Source organism: Cavia porcellus, unplaced genomic scaffold, assembly GCF_034190915.1.
Source record: "Cavia porcellus strain 051 isolate PalLab524CR breed Dunkin Hartley unplaced genomic scaffold, mCavPor4.1 scaffold_16, whole genome shotgun sequence".
Classification (NCBI taxonomy): Eukaryota; Metazoa; Chordata; class Mammalia; order Rodentia; family Caviidae; genus Cavia; species Cavia porcellus.
Genome location: NW_026947499.1, coordinates 18,221,115 through 18,248,868, shown reverse-complemented (window position 1 = coordinate 18,248,868; position 27,754 = coordinate 18,221,115). Strand labels below are relative to the sequence as shown.

The following is a 27,754-nucleotide window of genomic DNA, read 5'->3' as shown; positions in this document are numbered from 1 at the left end:
TTCAGAGGCACAGGCAGCAGCCCGGCCCTCAGCCCAGCTCGGGAGGGGTTCAGAGCCCCTGCCCGGTGCTCACTGTACAATTAGCAGCTGCCCGCCCTGCTGAGCAGCCCTGCCGCTGGCCAGGGAGGAGCTGAGATGAGAGAAGCTCGTCCTGGGTCTCTGCCAGGACCCTCCCTGATTGAGCCTGGGGCAGCTGCCCGGCCCACCGCAGCCCCCAGCTGCAGCCCACTGCGGGTCCAGGGCCACTTCTAATTACACAGGTCCCCACCCCCAGGCCACTGGGCCTGTCCCCCCGTGCAAAAATAGCAGGGACCTTTCATGTGGCCGCAGCGGTCTCCTCTCAGCCCTAGAGGGCTCAGGCTGGCCTTTGGAGGGACCCTGGTGAGGCCACCTCCTGCCTGGTGCTCCAGGGAGGCTCGACAGCCTCACCCAGGCTGCCTGGAGTCCCAGGTGTGCTGGGACACCTCTGTGGGCCTCAGTTTCCCCATCCGTATGGAAGCTGTGCTGGCACAGAGAACATGGCCACCCCTCTGCTGGGCTGTCCCCTCGCCAACCCACTGTCCTCTGTGTCCCTTTGCCTAAGCACCCTCCGCCACCGCCAGCCTCAGGGAGGGACACGGCAGCCCCGCACCCCGGGCTCCCCCTCCTGGGCCCTGAGTGCTCATGGTGAGGCCCTCGGGCAGACTCAGGGCCTCTTCTGTCTCAGCACCCTTGGCCCCTGGGCCTGGAACACCGCAGGTGCTCCACAAATGCCCACTGAGTGGCTCAGTGCGACCTGCCCTGCTATACAGATGGGGACACCAAGGCCCAGGAAAAGGACAGAGTCAGCTGGATCTGCTATGTGATAAATCGTGTTTCCAGTTAACAGATACACAGTCCCCTGCCCTGCACCTGCTCAGACCTGGGTGCTAGAGAGTGACCAGGGACAGGACACCAGCCGCACCTCAGGGAACTCCTGAGAGGGGAGAGAGAAGGGAAACAGATTACCTGGAAAATAGGGAGGTTCATAACACTGTGGGCTGCTGTTGGGGAAATGAAAAACAGTCCCCTGGAGGGGGCAGTGACAGGTTCCCAGGGTGCTACCTTACACACTGTGGTCAGTGATGGCCTCTCTGGAGAGACAGCTCAACCAAAAGTTGTAGGATAGGGAGGACCGGGCACAAAAAGATAGGAGGAGGAGCATCCAGGCCATGGAACAGCAAGTGCAAAGGCCCTGAGGCAGGAAAGGCTCAGCATGAGACCTGCACTAGGGAAGGAAGACTGAATGCTGACCCACTCTCACAAGGGAGCAGTTAGTTAGAGCTGGGAAATAGGGAGACCTTTTTAGCTCCTTACACATTGTGTGAACCAAGCCTCAGTTTCCCTTCCTAGACTTAGAAAGGTCAGAGGCCACTCCTCCATGCCCTGATGTTCTGTGATGCTCTGTACATTTTCCACTTGTCTCAAGAACTGCCCCATCTCTCCCAACCCAGCCAGATGCACACCTGCTGCCAGGGCTACATGAAAACGGCAGTCACTCTGGAAAGCAGGTTAGTAGTTTTTGTAAAATTAGCCGTTCTCGCCTCCGGTGTGAGCCAGCAAGCCCGCTGCGTGGTATTTACAAAGAGCAATGAAAGCCCACAGCACGCAGAGCTCTGATAGCTCCCGCAGTCCAGATGGGCGGCAGGAACAGGGACGCCAGGCTGCAGCGCCTGCACGGAGCAGGCCCAGAGAAATCCCACGGTCACTGTGCTCAGTACCCTGCGAATGGTTCCGTCCACGCGAAGATCTAGAACCGAGCGCCGCCACCGCAGTGGGGCCGGAAGTCGAGAGAGCGGTGACCTGCCTGGTGCCCGCTGGGGAGGCCGGGCGGGAGCGGTTGGTGCTGGAAGCCCGGGTCACCGGCACCGGCGCGCAGTCTCGCTGTGCCCTGGACTCGCGCGCTCCCTGTGGGTTGTGACTCCAGCAGAGGTTTACAGGACCCTGCGGGGGCCTGGCCTGCGCCCTGCTGGGTGGGGGCTTGGGGACCCTGACCCCCCAAATTCTCAGGCAGTTTCTCTCAGGTTTCTTGCTTGCACGCAGCCCTCCCTCCCAGCCCACCCCCTCCCCTTTCCTTTCTTTTTTTCTGTCTCTCTCCAAACACTAAGCACATACTGTGTGCCAGGCACTCTCCAGGCACTGGGGCCACGGCAGGGGACCCCGGAGATTAACAGCTGGTGCCTCCATTGTGGAGGAAGGTGCAGGCCGTGCAAAAGCCCCTGAACAGTGTTGCAGCGGCCAGCATGGTGGCTGGGGGTCGGCAGGATGGAGGGAAAGCAAGCAGAGAATGTGACATTCAAGCTGAGACCTGAGAGAGAGTCGCCCGGAGGCGGTCAGGGAGGAGGACAGGTCCTAGCAGAGGGAAGAGCCATGCAAAGGGCCTGGGGCCAGGGGCACCTGGCACTTTCCAGGATGGCAGAGGCTGGTGTGGCTGAACAGAGGGAACAAGGAACAGAGTAGAGGGCGTGAGGCCGGAAGAGTCCAACACTGGACGAGCCTCTGGGGGCGCCTGCTCAGGGTTGGCTCGCAGTGGCACGAGTGTATATGTGTGTGTGCGTGTGCATATGTGTGCATGTGTGTGTGTGTGTGTGTGGCCTTTTCCTGTGCTGGCATCAGGCCCCCTGGTCTTCACCTGCCCCTGCACCCCTGCTCCTGAGGAAAGGAGCCGGACCCACTCACCCGGCGGGCACCTGGCCTCTGTGGCCTGTGGCCTTGCCACTCAGTGTCCTCACCTGAACAGGGAAGGGACAGCCACGCCCGCCCTGGTTCTTGTGAGAAGACCAGGATTCACCGCAGTGCCCTCAGGGACGTGTGGAACCCAGACTGTGCACAGCAGCTGAGCAGCACCTCAGGCTGAGGACTGGCACCCTCAGGGGTTCCATGAGGCTGAGGGATGGCAGGAGACAGAGCAACCAGCTACCCAGTCCCCACCCCAGACAGCGGGCTGGCTGGGAGTCCTCAGGGGTGCCCCCAACTCTAGAGGGGTCCTGCATCCTCAAGGAGCTGGGCACAAGAACCTGGGCCCACCCTGCCCGTGCGCCCGTGTCCCAGCGGGGTCCAGGAGTGCGTGCTGTGGAATGACCGGCCTCCGACCGACCCGCAGTCACTGACACCCGCGGGTGCTGGGGCGGGGGAGGGGCGGCAGCTGGGAACATCTGGTTTGAATTGTCGGTTGGAAGCACCAGCCAGGCAGCCAAGGAATTTGTGAGCTAATTTTAGGCTGAAAGACAGAGGGCTCAGCAGGGCGGAGTCTCCCTCCCCAGACCGCAGACCCGGAGGCCTCCTCGGTGCCCCTCAGAGGGTCCTGCCTGCCTCCTAGCTGGGGACTCTCTGGGGTTGGCACTGGTCGGTGTCCACCGTGTGCCAGGCAGCCCTGGCTCTTCGGATCCTCCAGAGGCCTTGCAAGGAGAAGACGAGGAGGAGGAGGAGGGGGAGGAGGAGGAGGAGGGGGAGGAGGAGGAGGAGGAGGAGGGCTCCTCTCTCCATTTCACAGGTGAGGGGCCATCGCCCAGAGGGAGCGAGCTGCCCTGTGTCTGTTACACATCTCATAGGCTGCAGAGCCAGGATTCGAACTGGGTCCTGGACTCCTGGACCTGAGGCCCCTGCGTCCCCCTGAGGCTTCCATTGTTGTCAGGGTCCTGGCTGTGCCTCCCTGTTAGTTCCTTCATCCCTCCGGTGCTTCCTGAATCTGTCCCGGGGGCTGCACACGTGCAGTGACAGAGGCAGAGTGAAGGACAGTGACGGGGGTCCTGTCCTCACGCAGCACAAAACAATAGACAGGACATCGTTCCAGACAGAGCCTGGAAAGAGAAAGGAGAATGTCCAGTGAGTCTCTGGGGACAAGGGCACTTAGCAGGCCTCTTAGCAAAGACGACAGTTAACCTGAGACCTAAAGAGTTAGAAGATGTGAGCCATGCAGACATCTGGGAGGAGAATAGTAGGCAGAGAGAGTGGCAAGTGCAAAGGCCCTGAGGCAGGGGCACATGGCAAGGAGCAAGAAGACTTGCAGGGCCAGAGCTGGGGGGAGGTGACAGGGCTCTCCTTCCATCCACAGCCAAGATGATCATCAGTGATGAGATGGGGGTCTGAGCAGAGGAGGGGTTGGGGCCACTGACTCATGTGCCCCAGAGCCTCTGCAGTGATCACTGGATGTCTGTCCCTCATGGCGCTCCAAGGCTGGACGCAAGGCCCCACAATAGGCTCTCCAGGGGGCAATGACAGAGCCAGTGCTGGGGTTGGCTGTGGCCTGCACTAGGCCACCCTGGCAGGCTCCCCGTGCCAGAAGAAAGGACTATGCCAGAGCCACTGCCATTGGCTGCTCAGCGGGCACTTCCATGGTGACACAGGAGGCCCCTCTCCTCCCAGGAATCCTTGGGGAGGGAGTTCGTGCACCCCACTGCTGGGCGGGGACTCAGAGCGGGTCCCCCCACTGGGCATGAGGGATTTGGAGGACCAGAGACACCATGCGATGTGGCGCACTGTCCCTGATGCACATAGCGCTCTGCTCTTCATGACAACCCAAAGCATCTGGGGACCTTGATGAGCTTCCCCAGGCGAGAGCTGCCAGCTTGGAGGAGCCCTTCTGGGCATGGCCACTCCAGGACAAGGGCGTTACCAGCTGCATCCCAGAGTTCCTAGCGTGTGGTTTTATTCTCTCCTCTAAGCAATATTAGAACACAGCAAGCTCATCAGAAGCAAACCCAACTCACCCATATCCTATGCTCAGAGGCTAAACCCTTCCTGCCTGTTTCTACCCTTGATAATCCCCATGGCTGAAATGTGGTGAGCATTACCTCCTGCCAGGCACTGTGCTAAATCCACCCAGCACCCCATGGATTGATACCGTCATTGCCCCATTTCACAGATGAGGAAACTGAGGTTCAGCGTGCACTTAACATGACATCATGGCCGTATTCCCTCACTCACAAACATCGTCTTCTGTTGCTGCAGAATGTCCTTGCTACCTTGGAGCTACCTTGCTTTCTTTACGTCTTCGCAGTTGCTGGAATGGTCCACACACGTTTCCCAGCCACCTGCCCCATTCCAGGTTACACCAGAGACCGGGACATGAAGGTGAGTCATTGCTGCTGCCTATAGACACACAGCATCTCGCGCCCAGGGTCTGGAGCCCCTAAAATCTCAGCAGTCAAGGCTCTGCCCAGCTGGTGCAAGTATCACACAGTTAACCACCTCCCTCTGCGGCAGAGCTCTGAACTGAGAGTCACACTGGGAACAGCTGTTCACGGGGTGGAGGGGGCGCTGTTTGCCTTTACCTGCTTCTCTCCGTAGAGGTGGAAATCCCCCTCTCCTGGGGACTGAGAGCAGCCTCGTCAGTGCAAAGGGTACCATACTAAAAATGGCTTGTGTCTCAGTCTGTTTCCTGTTGCTATATCAAAACACCAGAGACTGGGTAGTTTATAAAGAAGAGAGGTTCCTCTGCTCATGGTTCTGGAGGCTGGAAGTTCAAGAGCAGTGCCACGCTGTGCAAGGATGTTTGTGGCGCATCATGACATGGCAGAGGGCTTCCCATGGCAGACACAGCAAGCGCAACAGCCCAGCCTCTTTCTCTTCTTAAAAAGCCACTAATCCCATCATGGGCTGCACCCCTGACCTCATCTAACCCTACTCACCCTCCAGAGGCTCCTCCATCAGATGCAATGAACACATGAATTTGGGGGCTGAGTTTTCCACACATCCAGCCCCTAGTGGCTCTCGCCTCTCTGAGCTCTCCTGGCTGCACCCTGACTGCAGACCCCACCTGGGCAGGTGCCCCTGCAGCCTCCATCCAGCCTTCCCTCTTGCCACGCTGCAGGCTTCTGCTGCCTGGGGGGCTCTCTCTAGGGTCACCGTCCACTATGTAAACCTGGTCCACGCCCCCAGATCTGTTTTTGCCCCTCTGAGCAGCTAACACAGGGGGAAATTGAGGCCTGAGAAGGTGGTAGCCTGTCCCAGATCCCATAGGGAGGAAGCTGGAGGCAAGACTGGATCCGCTCAAAGCTTGAAAATGTCTCCTGGGCCTGAGGACGGTGAGGGCTAGGAGTGTGGGGCAGAGCGGGGAGGAACCCCAGAACGCAGCTGAGGAGGGGGAGGAGGCCGGTTGGAGGTTCGTGGGGAGCACAGCTGGGAAGTGCTTTTGACTTGGGCACTGGGGAGCCACGGATAGTTCCCGAGCAAGGGAGCATCCCCACTAAAGGGAAGGGATGTGTGTTTGGACACCACCGGGCGATCCTCAGCCGCTGAAGCCTCCCTGGGCCTCCCTGACAGTCCCGGGAAGAGACACAGAGCCCAGTGAGGGGCAGCTGCTCCGGGGACTCTAGGAAGCCTCCCCACCTGCCCGCCCTCACATACCCCTTCCCCTCGGCACACCGCACACCTCGGGGTCTGCCCAGGCCCGTGAACCACTCCCTCGATGATTGGCTTGCTGGCTTTTGAGGCAGAGTGCTCACCCAGTAAAAGGTGCCTGCCATAGAAATGCAGTTCTGTGAGCTTCAGCTGAGGTAGGAGCCAAGTGGCCACTACCCAGACCAAGGTGTCAGAAGGTTCCTGCCAGCTCCCGGGAGCCCCCCGGCCTGCCTCCCATCGCCACTGATTAAATGCACCTTTTCCAGAACTTCTTACCCTTGGAATCTAGTGTGACTCACCTTTCTGCGTCTGTTTGTTCCCAGTGTTAAGCTGCGTGTGTGTCAGTGTCGGTTCTTGTTTACTCTAAGCACTTCTCCACCGTGTGGACGTACCACAGCAGTTTTACCCACTTGCCACTTGGAATTTTGCATGGTTTCCAGGTTTCTGGCTGTTAAGAATAAAACCGTTATACACTGGGGCTGGGAATTTAGCTCAGCGGCATAAGTAGCTGCCTTGCAAGTACGCAGTCCTGAGTTCCATCCCTGGTACTGATTGAAAAAAAAAAACAACGCTATAAACCTTGCATACCAGACACTGCATCAACATGCACTTTTGTTCTCTTGGGTGAATACCAGAAGGGCAATTTCTGAGTCTTGTCAGCTGGCCTGAGCGGAGAAGATTGCCTTGTGCTCTGCATAGAACATGTAACACAGTTAACACATAAAATAGCAAAACTTTCTTTGATGTATTTTATTATAACTATATATTTTGCTATGACGGTATTAGTGATGCTATATGTATAATTACAACATAATGAGCAAAAACGATCTTGTACTTCCTATACCTCGGCTGCTAAAATACCAGTATACATTAATAAGCTATTTTTATAAAGTAATGCAACAAACCCAGGTTTACTAATTAACTAAGAAAACTTCCCTGTCTGCACACACACAGGAAGCCCACGGAAATACTGTTATCAGTAATCACTGGGCTTTACTGATCATACTGCACACACACACGGAAGGCCTGATACACAGGTGGTGTTTTTTAAAGACGATAAAACAGGTGGGGATTTAGCTCAGTGGTGTAAGCGCCTGCCTGGCAAGCATGAGGTCACAAGTTCGATCCTTGGTACCAAAAAAGAAGGTTAAAATTTAGTAAAACCAATCAAAACAAACCAGTGAAAGAGATATAGGACTTCAAAACATTACAAAATCAACAGTAGTTACCCTAAAGCCTTTGGGTGTCTTTGAAGTAGTTGCAGATAACTTCCTAGCAAAAACCAAACAGAACAGAATAGAACAGAAAAAATAAAAACAAAACAATGAACGCAATAAAGGACTTCAAAAGAAGATAATGGTAAATCCAAAATTGCTGCCATAACATATCTTGCTATCTTTGAAATAGCTGCTCCTGCCATCGGATTTGACATAATCCAACAAGAGAATAAACCCAACCCAACAAAATAGTGGAAATGATGTAGAACTTCAAAACAAGACCATAGGGAATCAGCAATGGCTGCATCCTCAGGAGATCCCCCCTAGATGTCACACTGTGTACCACTATCCTCTGAACCTGTGATCAGACCGCTGGCCCTAGACCTGCAAGGTCAGTGAGACACCGAAGCACCACAGGCGTCCAGCTGCATTTCAGCTCCATACCCATCGTCACAGCCTGTTTCTCGGGATTAGCCGGGCGCTTGTGGCAGGGGTAGGGGCTGTTGGTTCTTCTTGTTTGCCAAGGGGCCGGGGTCTGCTGTTCCAGTCCGCCAGTGGCCCGCGCATGGTGCTGGTTCTCAGACTGGGCTTGCTTCCTGGTCCACACGTGGGGTTTGCTTGCTTGCTTGCTTTTCCAGGAATCCCAGGAATCAAACTCAGGACCTTGCACTTGCCAGGCAGGCGCTTGTGCTGCTGAGCTGTATCCCTGGCTCTGTGATTTGATTTGACCGGCTGGGCATGGTGGACAGGGGGTAGAGTTCACACTGCACTGTGCCTTCCTGTGTGTGGCATTCCACTGTCACCTCCACAGTCCCCAGCCAAGCAACTTGAGTCATGAAAAGTATCTAAAAATCACATAATTATATCAGAAGTGCATCATCTCACTTGCAGTGTGAGCTGTTCCGGGCCATGGGTTGGACGCACCTGTCTTAGAAGCGAGTGACAGTAGGGTTCCAAGGTGACTGCTTCCCTGTCCACCCCGCCAGCACAGCGAGGTGTGAACATTCACCCCAGGGCATCCGATGCTGTCAGTCAAATTTCAGTTGGGTGCCAGGCAGCTCTCACCTGGGGCTCCATTCGCACCTCCCCACGCCTGTGGTGTAGACTGTCTTTGGCCTCCGCCTTCCTGCCAGCATCCACCCAGACAACACTGCAGCCCAGGACCCCACCTCCCTTCACCCCAACCTGCTCCCTGTACCCCTTCCCCAGCTAGCCAGCAGGACCCCCACCAGGACTACTGCAGAAGCCGGCACCCTGAGGCTTGGGCCCCCTTCCACCCGTCTCCAGCCCGCAGCCTCTCCGTGCACACGTCCTGCTCTGGCCCGGGTCCCCGCCTCGCACACCTCCCCCCTTCCCTGCAGCTCCTCTGCTTCTCAAGCTGTCTCTGTCTTGCCCGGTCCCCCAGTGATGCACCTGTGCCCAGGCTGTTCTTGGGCCCTGAAACAGTCCTCCCTCCCAAGCCAGTGCCCCTAATGGGTCAGATCTCAGCCAATTCCCTGGTTCCCCTCCCCAGACCAGGGTCCTGCCCTGCTGCACACGCCCTGGGCCCCAGCATCTTCCCCCTGGGCTCTCGATACAGACAAGATCTGGCCTCTTCTTGGGTGACCATCCAATTAACTGTGGCTTCCTTTAGGCTACCAGCGCGGAGGGCATCCCCGGGCCTGTCTGCTCACGAGCCTGGCACAGTGCCTGGCACACTCCGTGAGGACCTGTGACTTAGCTGAGTGACAGATGGGGGTGGGAACTGAAGGGAGACTTTAGGAAGCCCCTGCCAGGATCAGGTGCTTGACAACCACCACAGCAGACAGGAGATAAGGGCCTGGAGTGGGCCTCGACACCCACCCCGCACGCTTCCTGTCTACACTGCCTTCCTCCTCCTTCTCTGCTGGCAGAGCTGCAGGTGGCGGTCTGGCTTCCTGGCTGCAACCTGCCGGAACAAGTGGGTCAGAGTTCTGAGCCCCAGCAACAAACAGGGTTATCTCTGCTCCTGGATCGTGGGGGGCGGGGATGAAGTGCTGGGCACACAGGAAGTGCTCGGTAAGTGCCCGCTCCTTGTCTGTGCTCTGCTGTGTCCTCTCTCTCTGCAAAAAGGGGGCTGGCCTCTCGTCTGTCACCCTTCTCAGCAACAGCATCACAAGTGTCACTAAGGGGGATTCCAGGCTCCAGGCAGGTCAGCAGAGTGAGATTTGGAGGCACGGAGTTCCCCAAGAACCCCATTCTGATCTCAAGGACAGCAGGACATTGTGGTTAACAACGTGGCTTTTGGGCCTGGGTTGCAGTGCCCAGTCCTCAGGCATCACCCGGAGCAGGTGGCTCTACCTGTGCGACCCCCAGGTTCTTCCATAGGATGGTGAACCTGAGTACCCATTCTACGGTTCTGATGGGTTGGCGGGGCTGTCACGGATGTGTGAGTGGGTTTGGAAGACATCAGCTGCCTGGGAGGATGGGGGATTCAGGCAGGTCAAGTTTAAGGGCACGGAGGGGCCAGGCGGGAAGAAGGAAGCCAGGAGCACAGCGGCCAGCCCGCGCCACTGAGGCCAAGTGCCAGAGTTTTGTATCAGTTGTTTAATCCATACTCAAGGAGTGATTGCAAATTACAGTGAGCTAAAAATTACAGTAAAGGTCACTCAGTCATTCAACCCCTCAGCACAGCCCCCTGCTCTGGACACGTTTACCCCGTCCTCCTGGCCGCTTTCTGGAGCAGTTCTGGAAATCCTCCCCATGCTGTCCTTGTGCCCTCAGTGTCCTGAATCCATTCAAAAACGTTTTCATTTTGACTTTGGGGAAGAGCCGGAAGCCCCACGGTGCCAGCTCTGGTAACAGGAGCCACCAGGACGTGGTGTAAGGTCGTGAGGAGCCTGCCTGTCCATTGGACGGCACGCACGCGGCAGCAGCATCCCTGTGTTTTAGATCATACCTCCTAACGACATGAGAAAGGACTTTCGAACTGCTTCAGAAAGCGGCAAGAGGCGGGGCGTGGTGGCTCAGCCCTGCAATCCCAGTATTGGGGAGGCTGAGGCAGGAGGATCCCAAGTGAGTTCAACACCAGCCTGGGCTACAAAGTGAGTTCAATGCCAGCCTGGACTACATGGCAAGATCCCAAAACAACAGAACAAAGAAAAAGAAAAACACAACGGCAAGAATAATGGCTTTTTCCCCACAGCCCAGACTGGGTTTGTTATTATTATTTGTTAAAAGTGTTTTAAAGTGAGGGGGAGTATATTGAGGAGGAATTCATGGCAATGTATCATTTACGACAATAACAATTTTATTTTTATAGGTGCATTTAGATATACATAACAACTTTTAGCTGTGCCTAAGATATCTTGCTTCAAAAAAAAAGATCTTTTTTAATTTAATTTGCATTTCTTTTATTACTCTTTTTTTTTTAAACTTTTTATCAGTACCAGGGATCGAACTCACGACCGCCTGCTTGCAAGGCAGGTGCTCATGCCGCTGAGCTAAATCCCCAGCCCCCTATTTTTTATTTCTTTTTAAAAAAGATACCTTGCTGCTCCTTTCCCTCCCACTCATCTCCCCTTCCTTCAGCCCCTCCTCTCCTCCTTATTTACAAAAGCTTTCTTTCCATTTTCCCTTACATTCCCTTTATTTTGTCTCTTTCTTTTCCCCTCCCCCTTCCTTCTCCCCTTCCCGTTTGAACATTTTCTTCCCATTTCATAACATCTAATATACCTTTTGGTCCGCTGTTACACTGTTGGTCTCTCATACCAGACAGTGCAGTATTTACACGTGTGTCCGATTTATTTCACTTAAGAGTGTGGTCTCAAAGTGCATCCATTTAGCTAGAAATTAGCTTGTACTTAAAAATAAAACCCACATCTGCCTTATCTACTCATTGGTTGGCAGGCATCTGGGTTGTTTCAAGATTTACCTATTGCAAACTGTGCCACTGTAGACACAGGTATGCGTACATCACCGCGGTGTGAAGCTTTAATTCCGGCAGGGAGACACCTAACAGGGAGCAGCTGGGTCAAAAGGAACCTCTAGTCCTAGTTTCTTGAGCAGTCTCCACACAGATTTCCACAGTGGTTGCACCAGCCTACGCTCCCACCAACAGTGGAGAAGGGCTCCTTTTTCCCCACAGCCTGACTGTATTTGTTATCGGTTGATTTCTCGATAATAGTTATTCTTTCTGGAATGAAATGGGATCTGAGCATTGTTTTAATTTGCATCTCTTGCATGAGCAGTGATATTGAACATTTTTTTCATATATTTATTTGCTTTTTCTACTTTTTTATGTGAGAAGTATCCACTCATCTCAAATGCCCATTTTTAAATTTGTGGGTTCTGTTTTTTTCTTTTTTTTTTTTTTTTTTAGCTCTTTATATACTCTAGTTAGTAGTCTTTTATCTGAGGAATAGCTGGTGAACATTTTTCCCCACATTGTGGGTTGTCTCTTCACTCGGTGGTTTTTCTTGCTGTGCAGAAGCTTTTTAATAAGCTGAGATCCATGTTGTTCATTCTCTGTGATAATTGCTGTGGAATTGGAATTTTAGTCTTTGCCTAAAATTCCAGTCTTTAGGAGTTCCTCCTAGTTTATCGTCCAGAAGGTTTAGTGTTTCTATTTTAATACTTAGATCTTGGTCCATTTAGGTTTTAATTTAGTGCACAGTGAAACATATGGGTCTAGTTTTAATCTTTGGCGTGTGTAGAGCCAGCTTTTCCGGCACCATTTATTAAAGAGGCTGTCTCTCTTCCAGTGAATGTGTTTGACTCCTTTGTCAAAGATCAGGTGGCTGAGTGTGTTCGGATTTGTTTCTGCATCTTCGGTTCTGTTCCATTGACCCTCAGGTCTGTTCACTTACCAGTACTGTGCTTTGTAGCTCCAGGATGTGAGGCCCTGCCCTGCCTTGATTGCCCAGAAATGCTTTGCTATTCTAGGTCTCTTTTGGGTCCATGTGAATTTTAGGATTGTTTTCTCTAATCCTGCAAGATATGCTATTAGTATTTTAATCAGGATTACATTCAAATTGTATAGCATTTTGGAAGTGTGGCCATTTTCACAATACTGGTTCTTCCTACACAAGAATGAGAGATATCTTTCCATTTTCTGATATCCTGTTCAATCTCCTTTTTCAGAGTTTTCAATGTAAAGATCTTTTACTTCTTTCATTAGATTAATTCCTAGTGGTTTTTTTTTTTTTTTTTGGATGCTATTGTGAAAGATGTTGTTTCCCTAATTTTTCTCCCAGTGCCCACAGGAGTGGCACTGACTTTCTGAGTGTTCACTTCATATCCAAGTATGCGACTGAATTTGGTTATTAAACCTAAAAGTCTTTTAATGGCATTTTGGGTGCCTTCTATGTAGAGTATCATGTCATCTGTGAGTAATAATCATTTTTTTTTTTGTCTTTTTTGTTTTTATCAGTACCAGGGATCGAACTCACAACTGCCTGCTTGCAAGGCAGGTGCTTATGCCGCTGAGCTAAATCCCCAGCCCCTGAGTAATAATCATTTAATTCTTTATGATTATTCTTTTTATGTCTCTGTCTTGTCTAATTGCTCTGGCCAGTGTTGAACAGGAGTGATATTGGACATCTTTGGCTTGTTCCTGATTTTAGTGAAAGCTTTCAAATTTTGTCAATTTAGCATGATGCTGGCTGTTGGTTTGTCATAGATGAGTCTTATCAGATTGAGATAAAGGCCCTCTATTCCAATTTCCCCGTAAGGTTTCACCTTGAATGGGTGTTGGATTTTGTCATAAAAGTACTTTGTCACTGCTGTGATTCTGATGGGTTTTCTTTATAGATGAGTTTTAAAAGCTCTGTAGATTTTTTTGCAATTTTTTTTATTTTAAAGATAGTAAAATCCAACAAAACAAAACAGAACAAAGACAATCAAAATAAAGCAGCAAAACTGCTACAGAACTTCAAATCAGGATACTAGGAAAACAACAATAACTACCATAGTGTATCTTGTTATCTTCACAATAGCTGTGCATTCCATCAGGTATAGCAAAATCAAACCAAAAACAAAACAGATTAAAGCCAATCAAAACAGAATATTGAACAGAGCAAAAAATGAGAACAATACTGGGTTTCAAAGACAAGACAGAAAATCCCCCATATTTGCTGTATTGCACGCTGTCAGCCTCCCTAGAGACGCTCAGACCGCTGGCCCCAGGCCTGCAAAATCAACCAGACAATACAAGCATTTATGTGCTTTATGTACCTTAGCTGATATCAACTCAGCCTGTCCTCTGAACCAGCGGGTTGCTTACGGGGCAGGGATGCGGCGGTGTTTGATTCTCAGCCCACGCACCAGTAGGCTCACAGGAGGTGTTGACTGTCCCCTCCTGAAAGCCGGCTGCCCGGCTTCTTGTTGGGCCCTCCTGGTCCCAGCATGGCCCATACGCGGGAGGCACTGACTTTTCTCTTCCTAGAAGCTGTGCCGCTCACCAGCTCTATAGCTCTTAATATTCTCTTCTGGTGTTGAATTTCTGGAATCTTGACGGCTGTATGCCTTGGTGTCATTTAAAAAAATTTTTTTATTGTGGTTAATTGGAGTTTTGTATGCTTCACTTTATGTCAAATTCTTTTTCCTAGTTCAAGAAGTTTTCTACCCTTACTTCAGGAAACATGTTTTTTATGTTATGTTCACTGCCTTTTGCTTGTTTCCATTTCCTCCAGTCAATATTAGATTAGTCTTCTTGGCATCATCTTCTAGCTGCTGCACTGTTTTCTGTGGTCCTTTGCTGTTTAAAGAATCTTTCTTTTAGGATTGCTAACCACAGTCCTGCCTTCCAGCCTAATGTTCTGTCCTCACACTGCTCATTCCGCTGTGTACACCTTCAGTGAATGTTTAGTCTCCTGGTGTATGTTTGAATCTGCTTACAAATTCCAGTGCTTTGCTATGTTGGGCAGTCACGGTTTTCATCATTTTCCTAAGTTCCTGTTTTTTAAAAAATCTGTATCTGCTCTGCACTCACCAACTGTGCTCTTCAGTGTGGTCCCCGTCTCTGTAGTTATCTGAGAAATTATTTCTGATTTTTTTCTAGAGGCTCACTCATCTGCTTTGTTATTTCTGCTGTTAGCACTGCAGACTTCAGGTGGGTGGCTTTCGAATTGCTCCCCCTCATTGCCTCTTGGATTTGCCTTTGGAGAGCTGAGTCTGGAGTTCATCTTGCTTCCTTGTCTGCTCATTTTCTTTTCTTTTTTTTTGGTTTAATTTCCGGGCCGATGCTTGTGACTTGCTTATGACAGGTAACTTTATTGCTAGTATTGAAAATCTTTAGGAAGTGACTACTTCGAGCTGTCTTCCCAGTGTAGCTGGCTTTGGGTTTTGAGTCGGTTGCATGATCCCACTCTTCATGTTATTGGGGATGAGGAGTTGCTGCCTATTTTGCTGGCCCCAGGTCTTTGGCACTGGCCTATAGTGTCGTTTATTACTCTTCTGCAGTCTCAGCCTTGCCGTATAAGAAAGAGCAACTGATTAGAAGAATTACATCACCTTGGGTAGTAGAGTGACACAATTAGCAATAACAATAGCATCAAAATCAGCCTGGAAAATGACAAACTGTGGTAACTATTCATCTGTCCCCTTTAACCATTGTGGTTATATAACAAAATCTAAAACAAACCAGAAAATTACACACAGTAAATATGCCCTCAATATAGTGATTTTACTCTCAGGAAAAAAAAATTTTAAAGCAGTTGGGAAAAAAAAATAGAGAAACAGAAGAAGAGGAAGAGATGGGGTTGGGGATTTAGCTCAGCGGCATAAGCGCCTGCCCTGTAAGCGGGCAGTCATGAGTTCGATCCCCGGTACCGATAAAAAGGAAAAAGACAAAAAAAAAAAAAAGAAGAGGAAGAGATTAGAAGCAAGCCTGGAGGTCAAAGGAAGATCACATGAACTTTGGAATACTGAAGAAGACAAGAGGCACAGACAGAAGGAAAAATAAAAACTAGAATGCATCAACAATGAACACGGGGATTTAGCTCAGCAGCCCGAGCGCCTGCTTGGCAAACTCAAGAGCATGAGTTCAATCCCTGGTACCCACCCCTCAAAAAAAAAACAGTAACAATGAAACTAGAAACAATGTTCACACTAATATAAAAACAAGAACAACAAGGAAAAAAGGGGGGAAAGTCCATCTTAGGGTGCCTGTGCTGTCTCTGTAGACAGAGTGGACAGACAGAGCTCGTATCCCTTGACTAATCCCAGCAAGCCAGCCTTAGATTTACCGTGGGTTGGTGGATACTGCAAATCTGCACCTTCATTTCCACTGCAGTTCAGGTTGGTTCCTGGTTCTGAGGCTGGAACCCAATTTGTCCAGCCTACAGCACTCTGTGTGTCTCCTGCCGGCTTGAACTCTGTTCCGGGTCATCCTGACTCTGGGAGCTGCTAGATGGAACCAGCCCAAGTTCTGAGTTCTGAGTTCAGCTGGCCCCTCTTCCAGATGGTGACCTGCCCCGGGGGAAGTCTGAGCCTGAATAACTCTCCAGTCACCAAAGTCTGCTGCGTCCACTACTCCATCCCACTGGCACATTTCTCTGTGGAGGGCTCTGGGGTCGCCAGTAGCCCTGTGTATGGGTGATCTGCCCCTCCCACAAAGCAAGTCAGGGCTCGGGGAGAAAGTGCCGCTTGCCACCTCCTCCTTCTGCATCTGGTCCCCTTCTCACTCCCCGTGGGCTTCAGCTCTTCCCTAGATCCTTGCTGGGTCCAGGGACCCTGTTCTCTTCCCCATGCTGCTACACTCCAGCACCTGGACACCAAGTCTCAGTCTCAGGGAGACTGTTTCTGTGCTGCTCACCACTCTGCCATCTCCCCAGAGTGTGTAACAAAAGTGTATAAAATTCAAACATTGGGGCTGGGGATTTAGCTCAGCGGCATAAGCGCCTGCCTTGCAAGCAGGCAGTCGTGAGTTCAATGCCTGGTACCAATAAAAGGTAAAAAAAAAAAAAAAAAATTCAAGCATCCACTGCATTTTTGATCACCTCTTGTATTAAGCTAAGAAACAAGGTCATCGTTACACAAATCTCACCATTGCTTTATTATTTTAATATCATCTATGTCTCGAGGTTATTCACATCCGTTGCTATCACCTGCTACATAGAGCTGGTGCTTCAGCTTGTCCCTGAGAGCACATACACAGAGGAAAACACTACATTGACCACCGCCCCGTGAGTCCAGAGCTCCTTCCCGGGAAAACAACCCTTGACCTTCATCTTCAGAAACAAGGTAGGAGTCAGGCGGGGTGGCACATGTCTGTAATCCCAGCTCTCCGGGAGGCCGAGGCAGGAGGATTGCAAGTGCAATTCCAGCCTGGGCAATTTTGTGATTTACTGAGATCCTGTCTCAAAAAAAAAAAAGGTTGCTGATTTAGCTTAATGCAAAGGCCTGGGTTAAATCTCCCACAAACAGGAAAGAAAGAAAAAGAAAGAAGAAAAGAGGGAGGGAAGAGAAGGAAGGAGGGAAGAGGGAGAGGAGGGGAGGAGGAAGGAGACGGGGAGGAGGGAAAGACGGAACAGAAGGAAACAGAGCCCCCAGTGGCTCTAGAAGCTGGTGATGGGCGCCCCCTGGTGGTTATTCTGAGCACCAGTTACCAGCTGTATACGTTTTGGGGTGTTGGTTGGCGTTTCACAATTGAATCCTTTTGCTTCCCCTCCCCCTCCCTTCTCTTCTCCTTCCCTCCATCTGTAAATCCCACTGACATCTCCAAAATGTCTCCCTGCCTCCCTGTTTCCTATCAGTCTTTTATTCTGCTCTTTAAATTAGCTCTACTTTGGGGTTCTCCTGTTAGAGAAACCACGTGACCCTGAACCTCCCGTGTCTGACTTCTGCTAAGCCACCTCGGCACTGTGGTCTGAGGCACATCCGTTTCCCTGCATTTCTCCATGACTCGAATTTACCCTTCTTTGTGACTGGATAACACGCCAGTGTATGCATATTCCCCAGTTAAATCTTGCACCTTGTACTGGAGAAAAAGCAGACCAAGGCAGAGAATCAGAGAGCTGCGAGGAGCTTCTCCAGCGGAGATGGAAGACCAAGCCGTGCAATCCCACAGCACCCCCAAGCCAAGTACTCAGGGAGCAGAGCCATTGCCCCGAACCTAGGAACCATGGGGTGCCCCCCAGCCCTTCAGCACCTGGGTCTCAGCCTTGGTGTGGGGGTCCCTCATCTCCCCTTCTCTGCTCCGACCCACAAGGGATCTGGGCTCAAGATCCTCAGAACCCATCAGCTGCCTCACCCGGGCTCTCAGCCCCCGGCCCTGGTGGAGACTCCCCGCTTCCCCAGTCCCCCAAAACATGAGAGGAGGCTCCCACCTGAGCAACATGTCATTCTGGACATTTAGGGGAGGCGTGGACACGGCCGTGGCCAGACATGGGGGGCGCTGGCCCACTTCCCCAGACCCTGTCTGCGTGGGCCCCCGCCACCTGCCCTGTCCCACTGCCCAAGTCCTGTCACAAGCTGCAGCCACCGCCTTCTCTCTGACCTCCCCAAGTGTAGGGGAAGGAGGAGGGCGGCCTTCACTCCCAGAGACGCCTGCTCTGCCTGCGCCTACCGGGGACAGAAAAACCCCTCTCCGAGGTGAGTCTGCTGCCCCCAGGGCAGGACAATGGTGTTTTGCACCTTCTGCTTGGTTGGGGCTGCAGAAACCCCGGATTGGGGGCTTTCGGCCCTCACATCAGGTAAAGTGAGGGTGGTCAGCTGCTCTTAGATCAGGGTCAGTGCACGCACAGAGCTGGCCCAGCCTGCCTTCTAGTGGACTGAGAACAGGGTCACCCTCATTTATGCCCTGCGGTCTGTGGCTCTGAGACAAAAGGCAGAAGTGGTCACAGAGCCTGAAGTATTTACTGTCCAGCTCTTGAAGGACAAGTTGGTCAGCCCCAAACTTTCTCTTCAAAAATTTTTAATTAGCCCCTGATTAATGTGTTTTGAAATTTTACTTTAGTTTTTCTTTTTCTCCTTGAAATAAAATGGATCTGGACAGTTTGTAAATAACATTTTTTATTAAAAATTTATTAGTGCGTATTAGTTACACAGAGTACTGGCTTTCTCCTTGCATATTGGTGCCTGCGTGTAACATACTTTGTCTCCACACAACCTCCCTCTTCCCTGCCAATTTTTCTCATTTATTTGTGTTTTTTAATTCTCTATAGTTGGTACTGGGGGTTGAACCCAGGGCCTTCACACTTAGCTACATTACCAGCCCTTTATTAATTTGTAAAAGCTTGTGACAGTATCTTGCTAGGTTGCCAAATTGGTCCGGCTACTCTTGAACTTGAGGTTCTCCTGCCTCAGCCTCCCAGAGTGCTGGGATTATAGGCTTGTGCCACTAAGTCCTTCCACATGTTGGATGCCATGCCATCTGACTCCTCTGGGCCGTGGGGAGCACTTGCTATGGCTGATTTGCCCTGGGAGGAGCTGCTTCTGGCACTCATGGCAAGGTCGGCTTCTGAGAGGGACAGTGTGGGCATGTGGGCATGTGCTGGTGATCTGGGGACAGCCACTGCCACGCCCTGCAGGGGGGTGAATTAAGCCCTCATTTTCCCTCACAGTGTGAAACCTTCCCCAGCTGCCCAAGCAGGACCAAGATGCCACACTGCTGACGGGCAATGTCAGCTGAGCAGAACACCAAGGGGGTCCCCGAGAGCTTGGGCTGAAGACCTGCCCTGCCACCGGGTAGCACCCAGCACGCCAGGCTGCAGGATGGAGAAAGCCCGGAGGGCTTCCTGGAGGGGGCAGCTTGGAGCCTGCAAAGGATTCAGCCACCACGCAGCCTTCAGCACATATTTATTGAGGCTGGGCTGGGGGGCTGGAGGACGCTGCTGAGAACAGGACAGAGCCCACCCTGAAACACGGCCACAGGTAAAAGCCAGCGAGGGCAGAGTGGGATCACTCTGTTCCCAGATGGAATCTCATTGGCCCACAGAGTCCCAGAGAGGGTCTACTTCCCAAGCCCCCACAGGCTGAGGGTTTCCTGGGTCCCCAGAGCAGTGCCCAAGGAAGCCCAGGGTGCCCCTCATGGGGCAGAGGACAGAAGGAAATGGCCTCAGGAATCTGTCAGCACCTCCTCCAAGTGTTCCAAAGGAAAAGGTGGTGGCCGTGGGGCAGAGGAACTTAGTCTAATTCAGTACTTGGGGATGCGCCCCAGTGGCCTGCAGGGAGGTGGACAGCAGGCAGCAGCGGGGACTCAGGGGCCCCCAGAACTGACCTGGGCAAGGAAGGGGCAAAGGTCTCACAGGCAGGGAGGCCGCCTGCCACTGGCCTGGCCTGGGACAGTTCCGAGACAGCCAGCTCTGCCACGGCAGGAGGTGAGAGGAGGTGCTCTGCCAGCTGTATCTGTGGGGCTGCAGGCCCTGGCTGCTCTGGGCCCTGTTTGGGGCGCAGCAGCCCTGTCCTCATGACCCCTCTCCCCGGGGTCTCACAGGCAGCTACGGGAGGAAGCTATGCAGGGTGAGGTCATCTCCCTCTCGGTCCTCCCTGCCCTCTGCCTTGAGGTCCCGGCCCTTGGCCACGCCCCCGTTGGCCACAGTGGGGGCCCCCTCACCCCCATCGGGGAGCAGGGAGGAGATGCAGACCATCTCAGTGGGCGAGTAGCTGCGTACTGGGTATGTGTGGCCCTTGCGGGAGAGGCGGACCGCCAGCACCACGGTGCACACAAGGAAGATGGTGGCCACCAGTGCCAGGATGAGGATGGCCAGCAGGCACTGTTTCACAGGGATGCGGCCTGAGGCCTCGGTGGGGATGGGGGCCATGGAGCTCCCAGTGGGCACAGCCAGGCCTTTTCTCAGGCCTGAGCCGGACAAGTCACTAGCTGCCACAGTGGTGTCCTTCCCATTGACAGAGTGCCCAAGAAAAGGAATGGTGGGGGTGGGTTCTGTGGATGAGAACTCTGTGGTGTCTGACTCTGTGGACACGGTCACTGTGGCAATGGACTCTGTGGACAGAGCTTCTGTGACTGTGATACTCAGGAGGGCCTCTGTGGCTGCAGGCTGTGTGGTCTCTGCCTCCGTGGGCGCAGGCTGTGTGGTCTCAGCTTCCATGGGTGCAGGCTGGGTGGTCTCAGCTTCCGTGGGTACAGGCTGAGTGGTCTCTGCCTCCGTGGGTGCAGGCTGGGTGGTCTCAGCTTCCGTGGGTGCAGGCTGAGTGGTCTCTGCCTCTGTGGGTGCAGGCTGGGTGGTCTCAGCTTCCGTGGGTGCAGGCTGTGTGGTCTCTGCCTCTGTGGGTGCAGGCTGGGTGGTCTCAGCTTCCGTGGGTACAGGCTGGGTGGTCTCAGCTTCCGTGGGTGCAGGCTGGGTGGTCTCTTCCTCTGTGGCTGCTGGCTGCACAGATAGGGCCCCCACTCTGAATGACACCTCTCTGGTGAAAACAGTTCCAGAGCTCAGTTCTGTGGCCAGATCCACTGTGACTGGACTCTGCTGTGTGACCAGCTCTGTGCCGGACTCCACAGTGGGCAGCTCAGGGGTTCCAAGTCCCACAGTACCTACCGACCTCAGATGGTCCCTCGTGGTCACAAGCCCAGAGGCTATTATAAGTGTTTCTGGAGGTTCTGTGTTGTAGTGGTAGTCGTAATCCTCATCCTCACCGTCCACCTGTCTCCGTGCTCGGGAAAGTGGAGGGTTTGGGGCTCCCTTAGCTGCACCCTCCTGGGTGGAGGCTGTGCCCAGTGGTGCCAGCAGCACCACCAGCAGCAGCAGGATGAGGAACTGAGGCATGGTACCTGGGGAAACAGACAGAGGGACATCAGGGCCCACGGAGCCACAAGCCTGTGACCCCAGTCTATTCTGGGGCAGCACTGTGGCTTCAGGGACCCCAGAACCCAGCACAGCCAGCAGTGTCAGCAGCTGTTACCATCACGGCAGGCACAAAGGAAGCCACGGGCGCCTTCAGCCTCCGATGCAGGAGTCACAGACACTTCCTGCGTCCTTAGCCTTTTTGGCTTATTGGAAGAGGGTGTCTATCAGCTCTGGGCCTTGTGGCTGGCCTTGGGGGCCCAGGTGGGGACAGAGGGCAAAGTTAAGAAAGGCAAGGACCTTTCTTAACAGTGCAGCACCAGGAAGGTCAGCCCTGTTCCCGGGTGCCAGGCAGGGCGCAGGGCTGGAAGCGGGTGCCACGGAGCAGGTCAACCCCAGCTGTCTCCTAGGAGCTGTGTGCTCCTGAGACAGGCCGCTGCCTCTTGCTGGGATTTCCTGTCTGTAAAGCAGGGGTAAGAAATGGCGCAAGGGGGTGGGGCCAGTGCCTGGAATATGTGGGTGCTTCTTAGGGCTTAGGTCAAAAACGTCCCTCCAAGTCCCCTGTGTTCAGAAGTGGGGTTCTGGGGAGGTGGCTGGACCACGAGGACCCTAACTTCCTCAGTGGGTGGGTCCACCCATCACAGATGGCATTTAGGGGGGTGATGCAGACCCGCCGTGGGGTCTCCCCGCCCCGAGCTTCCTGGCGGCCATGAGGACAGCGGCCACCCTTCCGCCACCGCGTCTGTGCCTCGGAGCAGGTGAGCAGGGCCGAAACCTGGGGAACTGTGAGGCAAGATGCACCTTTCCTTCTTGCCTGCCCAGCTCCTCTGAAGGCAGAGGCAGGAAGATCGCGAGTTCGAGTCCCCCCTGGGCAACTTAGACTTCATGTCACAAACAATAAAATAAAATATAAAGGGGGCCAGGTTGTAGCTTAGCACCTCTGGGGTTGGGTCCCCCAAGGCCAAGAAAAAAAAACGACAAAAGAAAGAAAGAAGAGAAAGCGAGGGGGAGGAGGCCGGGAGGGGAATAAAGGGAAGAAGGGAAGGACACACACACACACACACACACACACACACACACACACACGTGTCTGCAGCGTGGCTGAGTGCCCACTTGGGGGCAGAGGATGTGGCCCGAACCTGCCCACTTTGCTGGGGGACAGGAGGCGGCCTCGGTTCCTCACCCCGCAGGTTCCGGGGTTCCGGGAAGCCCAGCCTCAGCTGCTTCCTGTACGCATCGGGGAGGGGCAAGGTCGCAGGCCCGCTCCGGCTCCAGGGATGCGGGGGAGGCACCTTGGATGGGGCGCGTCCTATCTTTGCGGCCCAGCCGCAGGCAGGGACTGAGGACTGGCTGCCCTCCATCCTCTGCCTTCTGCGCAAGGAGAGAGCATGGCCCTGAATCCTGCATCTCTCCGAGCCTTGTGGCCCTGAGCTGGCTGCTTTGCACTCTTGGAGCCTCGGTTTCCTCATCTGTAAAATGGGTAGTGTTGATTAACAGAATGGGCTGCCATTCAGGAGGTGCCCGGTGCTGGCGGCCGGCAGAGGTGGTTTATCTGAGTCCTGTTTGGGGCTGCAGGCAGTGGACGGAACAAAGGGAAGGTACAGAGCCGCCTTCGGACCACCTCCAGCGGTCAGAGAAAACACAGGGGCCTGCAAAAGTGGGGCTGCTTGCTCTTTGTTGGGCTAAGACGGGGCACCGAGAGACCCCAAATCTACCACCTGCGCCTGTCTGGGGCCACCCGCTTCCCAGGTGTTTTTAGTGTCCTCACTGAAACTCCCTCGTCTCCCACAAGCCAGCAGCCTCAGACTGAAATGGGCACCCGGGCCTGAGCCCAGCCCGACGGACAGGAGGGCCCAGGAGGACGCTGTGGCGGGTACTGACTGCTTCAATCAACGCGCTGACCTGCAGCGAGGGCCACACTTGCTCCAGAATCCCGCGGTGGGGGCGGAGCAGGGGCCTCAGAGACTCCCAGGAGGCTGCCAGGTTGAGTCACTTCCGGGACCACCCTCCTCTCCCCCCTCCCCAGCTCAGCGCAGGTGAGGACCAGCAGGGCCTTGCTATCTTGAGGCCCGCACATCGGAGGCCAGAGGCGCCCTGTTTCCTGTCTCTCACCCAAAAGTCAGTTGCTTCTGCCCCAGGCCACACCCGGGCTACAGGGAGAAAGGAGTCGGAATCCAGGGGCCACACCTAGCTCAGGACACCTTAACCTGCAGCCAGCAACCAAGGCTGCTCAAAAATAGAGCCTAACAGTTTGTAATAGCTGAATCTTGGAAACAGCCCAGGTACCCATCACCCAAGGAATGGACAAATATGTGGGGTTTTAAAAATACAGTGGAGTACTACTGAGCCATCAAAAAGGTAAGCTCGAGCCATTTCTAGCTAAATGGATACACCTTGAGGCCATACTCGTAAGTGAAATAAATCGGACACACATGTTCAAAGATCACATGGTTTCTCTAGTGTGAGAAACCAATAATGTAAATAAGGACAAAAATGTGTAATAGAATTGGGAAATGGGAAGAAAATATTCAAATGAGAAGGGGAACCAGGGAGGAAATGGGAGAAAACAGAAAAGGCAAAAAGCCAAGGAAAAATGAGTTCCATCCTTGGTACTGATAAAAAAAAAATAAAAAGGAAACAAAGCTTTTGTAATTAAAGAGAGGTTGAAAGAGCTGGGCGGGGTGGCTCATGCCTGTAATCCCAGCACTCAGGAGGCTGAGGCAGGAGGATCGTTGGGAGTCTGAGACCAGCCTGGGCTACAAAGTGAGCTCAAGACCAGCCTGAACTGCGTAGACAGACCCTCTCTGAAAAAGCCTAAATAAATAGAGAGAGGTTGAAAGGACGGGGGTTGGATAAAAAGAAACAAGATATCTCATGTACAGGTACAAATTTCATATGATGGATGATATCACGATATCTAAAATGTACCGATATAATAAAAATTATAAATAAATAAAGCCCGGGTATACATCTGCAATGTCAGCACTCTGGGAGGCTGAAGCAGGAGGATTGCTAGTCTGATCCCAACCTGTGCAACTTAACCCAGTGAGACCCTGTCTCAAAAAAATAATTGTTTTTTGTAGATGTAGCTCAGGGTGAAGGCCTTAGCTTCAATTCCTAATACCACAGTAAATAAGTAAATAAATAAACCCTTAGGGTCAGGCATGGTAAAGTCCAGTTTCTTGGGAGGCTGAGGCAGGAGAATTGCAAACTCCAGGTTGGTCTAATCTAGGCAACTGAGGAGACCTTGTCTCAAAATGTAAAAAAGTAAATGACACCCCGGCGCCTCTGAGCCCAGCATGCAGGGTTTTAGAATCTTACAACCCGAAGGCCCGAGGCTGTGTTGTCAGAGTCTGGGTGAAGGGAACCGCTGGTCTCTCGGGGCTGAGTAGTCCTCCGGCCACACCGCAGGTCTGCCTGGGGGAGGCGGGCGGGGTGGCTCACATCTCCGTTGCGACTTTGGGCAACTCCACTGACCTCCCTGAGACCTGGAGGGTCGCACCCGGAGCACGCTTGCTGCTGGATTGGCCGAGGGGTTGCGCCCCCAGCCTTAGGGCAAAGGGACAGCATCGCACAGCCAAGACGCAACGGGGCGCTGGGCCGTGGCAGCTGGACGTCCTGCTTCAGCCCGGCCCACCTCAGACTTAACGGGAAGCCTGCTGGATCACACAGTTCTAGCCCGGCAAAGATCGAACCTCAGGGACAGGTTCTGCTGCAGAGCAGAGTCGCTAAGCGGGGAGCCGTCGCTAAGCGGGGAGCAGGCAGCAGCCGCCCGGAGGCTGAGCACGTAGTAGGTGCTCGGCGAACAGCCGCTGCCGCCCTCGCTCTGCATTTAGGGCGAGGGACTCTGTAAACCGCAGCTACACCCAGGTCAAGGCCCCTCCGGGAGGGGCTGGGGCACCGCTGACCTCCTTAGTCAGGGGGTGGGGCGCCGGGTGCCGCCCACAGCCTCAGGCCTGCTGGGAGCCACACCTGTTGGGTGCAAACAGTCTGCACACCAAGTGTTCCCCCTCAAAAGGATGGGAACCCTTACTAATTCCATGTGAAAGGTGGGGAAACTGAGGCCCACTTGGACGCTAGTCACAGAACCAGGAAGACAGGGAGCAGGAAGTTGGATCCCGCGGTCTTCCTGCAGAGGTCACCTCAGCGCAGCCCCTCAGCCACTGTGAACAAGGCTGGGTCCCTTCTTGGAGCGAATACCGCCTCCTCCTGGAAGCCATCCCCGATTGCCCCAGGCATGGTTTGCATCCTTCTAACCGCCCCCAAGTCCCCCTCCCTTGGGCTGGGTTGAACCCAAGGTCTTGCATGTGGCAGGCAAGTGCTCTGTTACTGAGCTACCTCCACCCTTCTTACGCTGAGACAGCGGTTCCCTAAATTGCCCCGACTGGGCTCAAAGTTGTGATCCTCCTGCCTCAGCTTCCTGAGTAGCTAAGATTACAGGCTGGCACCACCACACCTGGCCACCCTCCACTGATTAAACCTTCTCTACTGTTTGCTTTCTGAAAATCCATTGCCATGCCAAGAGGACAGCACACAGCATCCTGCTAACTGTACCACACGGCCAGGACTTAGTGGACAGAAGGACACATGTGGGCACCTCCGTGTACTCCCAGGGGCTCACAGATGCTGTGGCTGTCTGTCCTGTGCCATCCCCACCAGATCGAAGGCATTTGGAAGACAGAAACTCAACAGGGACCCCAGCAGCAACAGGCCTGGCATCCCCGGGGTTCACCGAGTGCCCAGCCAGGCAACCAGCTGCAGCTGGACTATGCCTGGCTTTTATGACTCTGACTTTTCCCGTCGTGTTTGTTAACAGACACTCAAACCTTTACACATCATCAACACCCACCCTGTCAAAGCTCCTCTGTAGACACGCTTCTAATTCCCAGCCAGCCCTGTGCCCAGTGAACACCACAGAATGCTGTGTGTCTGTTTTCCACCCCGGACCCTGTGTGAGGCCACAGACGGTGAATATTTTGGGTCCTCTATCCCCAAGAGCCCCGATGGGCTGCCCTGATGGAAAGGAGGTGTGTGATTTTTGCATGAATGAAGTGGAGGGGAGCTCTTCCTGCTTTCTTTCTAGCAGGGGACTCTGCTTTCTGAAGACACCTGTGTAGACAGAGGGACAAGCACGCACAGACAGACAGACACAGATACACGCACATGCCAGCCACCTCCTCTCCCCCACTGAGCCCCTGCCGTCTTCCTGCTCCGGCTCAGCAAAGGAAACTGAGAGCCAGGCCCAGACGCCAGGACTGACAGTGCTCTGCACCCAGAGGTCGCCTCCTCCTGGTGGCCTCCCTGCTCTGGGGAGCTGCAGTTATGTCCCCTGCAGAAGGGGGCCCTGCCCATTTCCAGGATGCTCTGCAATCTCGCAGACCCTCGGGGCCCTTCTTGGCGCGGCCCCTCCAGCCATCTGAGGTCTACTTCTCCCAGCTGCTGGTGGAGCCCTGCGGACCACGTCTCCACCCTCTGTGCCTGCAGGGTGTGGCTCTGGGCAGCGCCCCAGGAAGCCACTCCAGGCCCGAGCCCCAGAGATACCTCCTGCGCCCCTGCTCACTGTCAGGCCCAGCCTGGGGGGGCTCCAGGTCAGGGCTGGGTAAAGGAGGAATACAAAGGTCCGGGGAAAAGGGACTTCCAGGAGCAGGAACCCTGCTATTTGTGACACAAGTGTGCGTGTGCAAGCTTGTGTGTGCACACATGCATATTCTGCATTGCCCACAGAGAGGGAAGTAGCTTTGGCCCTCAGCCTTATCTTTCTCCTTTACTGCCCAAAAGTACCCCAGAGACACATTAATAAGAACGTTCCAGTGCTTGGCTCTACTGCTTTCTCTTTTGCTAACAATTTTATCATAATGCACGAGTGTCGTTTGCTCAGTAGCAGTCACAGTGCAGTTTTCGTGGGCCTGGGACAGGCAGTTCCAAGACAAGCCCGAGTGGCTCCTGCTTTGGGGCACTCCCGGACCTAATCTCAGTTCTGTCCTAAGCAACTCCTACAGCCCAGGAAAGAAAGGGGCGGACTGATGCTCAAGGAAGAGCCCTTGATTTTTCTGATGTTCCCGACGTTCCCAGAGTGCCCCCGGCGCTGCCATGGCAGGCAGGGCCAGCAGAGAGAGCAGGTTGGAGGCTGTGGGATCGGAAACCAGAAGAGGCCAGAAAAGGCCACGGACTCCAGGAAGACCATGGATGGGGGTCTGCAGCGACGGAGATGCCAGCAGCTCTCCCTGGGCTCACCAGTAGCTGACAGGCAGGTCCCCTGGTCCCCTGGTCCCTTGGGTCCCTGGCCACTCCCCAGGGTTTTTGCAAACCAGCACTTACCGTGCTCAGCAGAGCATGGGACAGCTACCTCCGGGCCCTAGAGGTGACTTCTTAGCTTTAGTGACACGGCCCCAGCTCACACTGCAGTGCACTGCGTGGCACCCCCTGCCGTGTCTCAGACCCTGCCAACCCCCAAGGGCTCTGTGTGGAAGAAGGAAG

At 53.7% G+C, this 27,754-nt stretch overlaps 1 protein-coding gene across 2 annotated transcripts; it reads right to left on the bottom strand.

Moving 5' to 3' along the window:
- Positions 1-18,531: 18,531 nt before the first annotated feature.
- On the bottom strand, positions 18,532-27,752 carry Selplg (selectin P ligand). Of its 2 annotated transcripts, XM_003477945.5 has the most exons (3): positions 27,596-27,752; positions 21,032-21,264; positions 18,532-20,866 (listed from the first exon to the last, which is right to left on the bottom strand). In XM_003477945.5, the coding sequence occupies exons 2-3, from the start codon at positions 21,257-21,259 to the stop codon at positions 19,976-19,978; spliced, it is 1,119 nt and encodes a 372-aa protein (XP_003477993.2). In that variant the 5' UTR covers positions 21,260-21,264; positions 27,596-27,752; the 3' UTR covers positions 18,532-19,975. The 2 variants fall into 2 exon arrangements, with proteins under 2 accessions (XP_003477993.2, XP_005007282.1); XM_005007225.4 differs by having other exon boundaries at positions 18,532-21,264.
- Between the last annotated feature and the right edge of the window lie 2 nt (positions 27,753-27,754).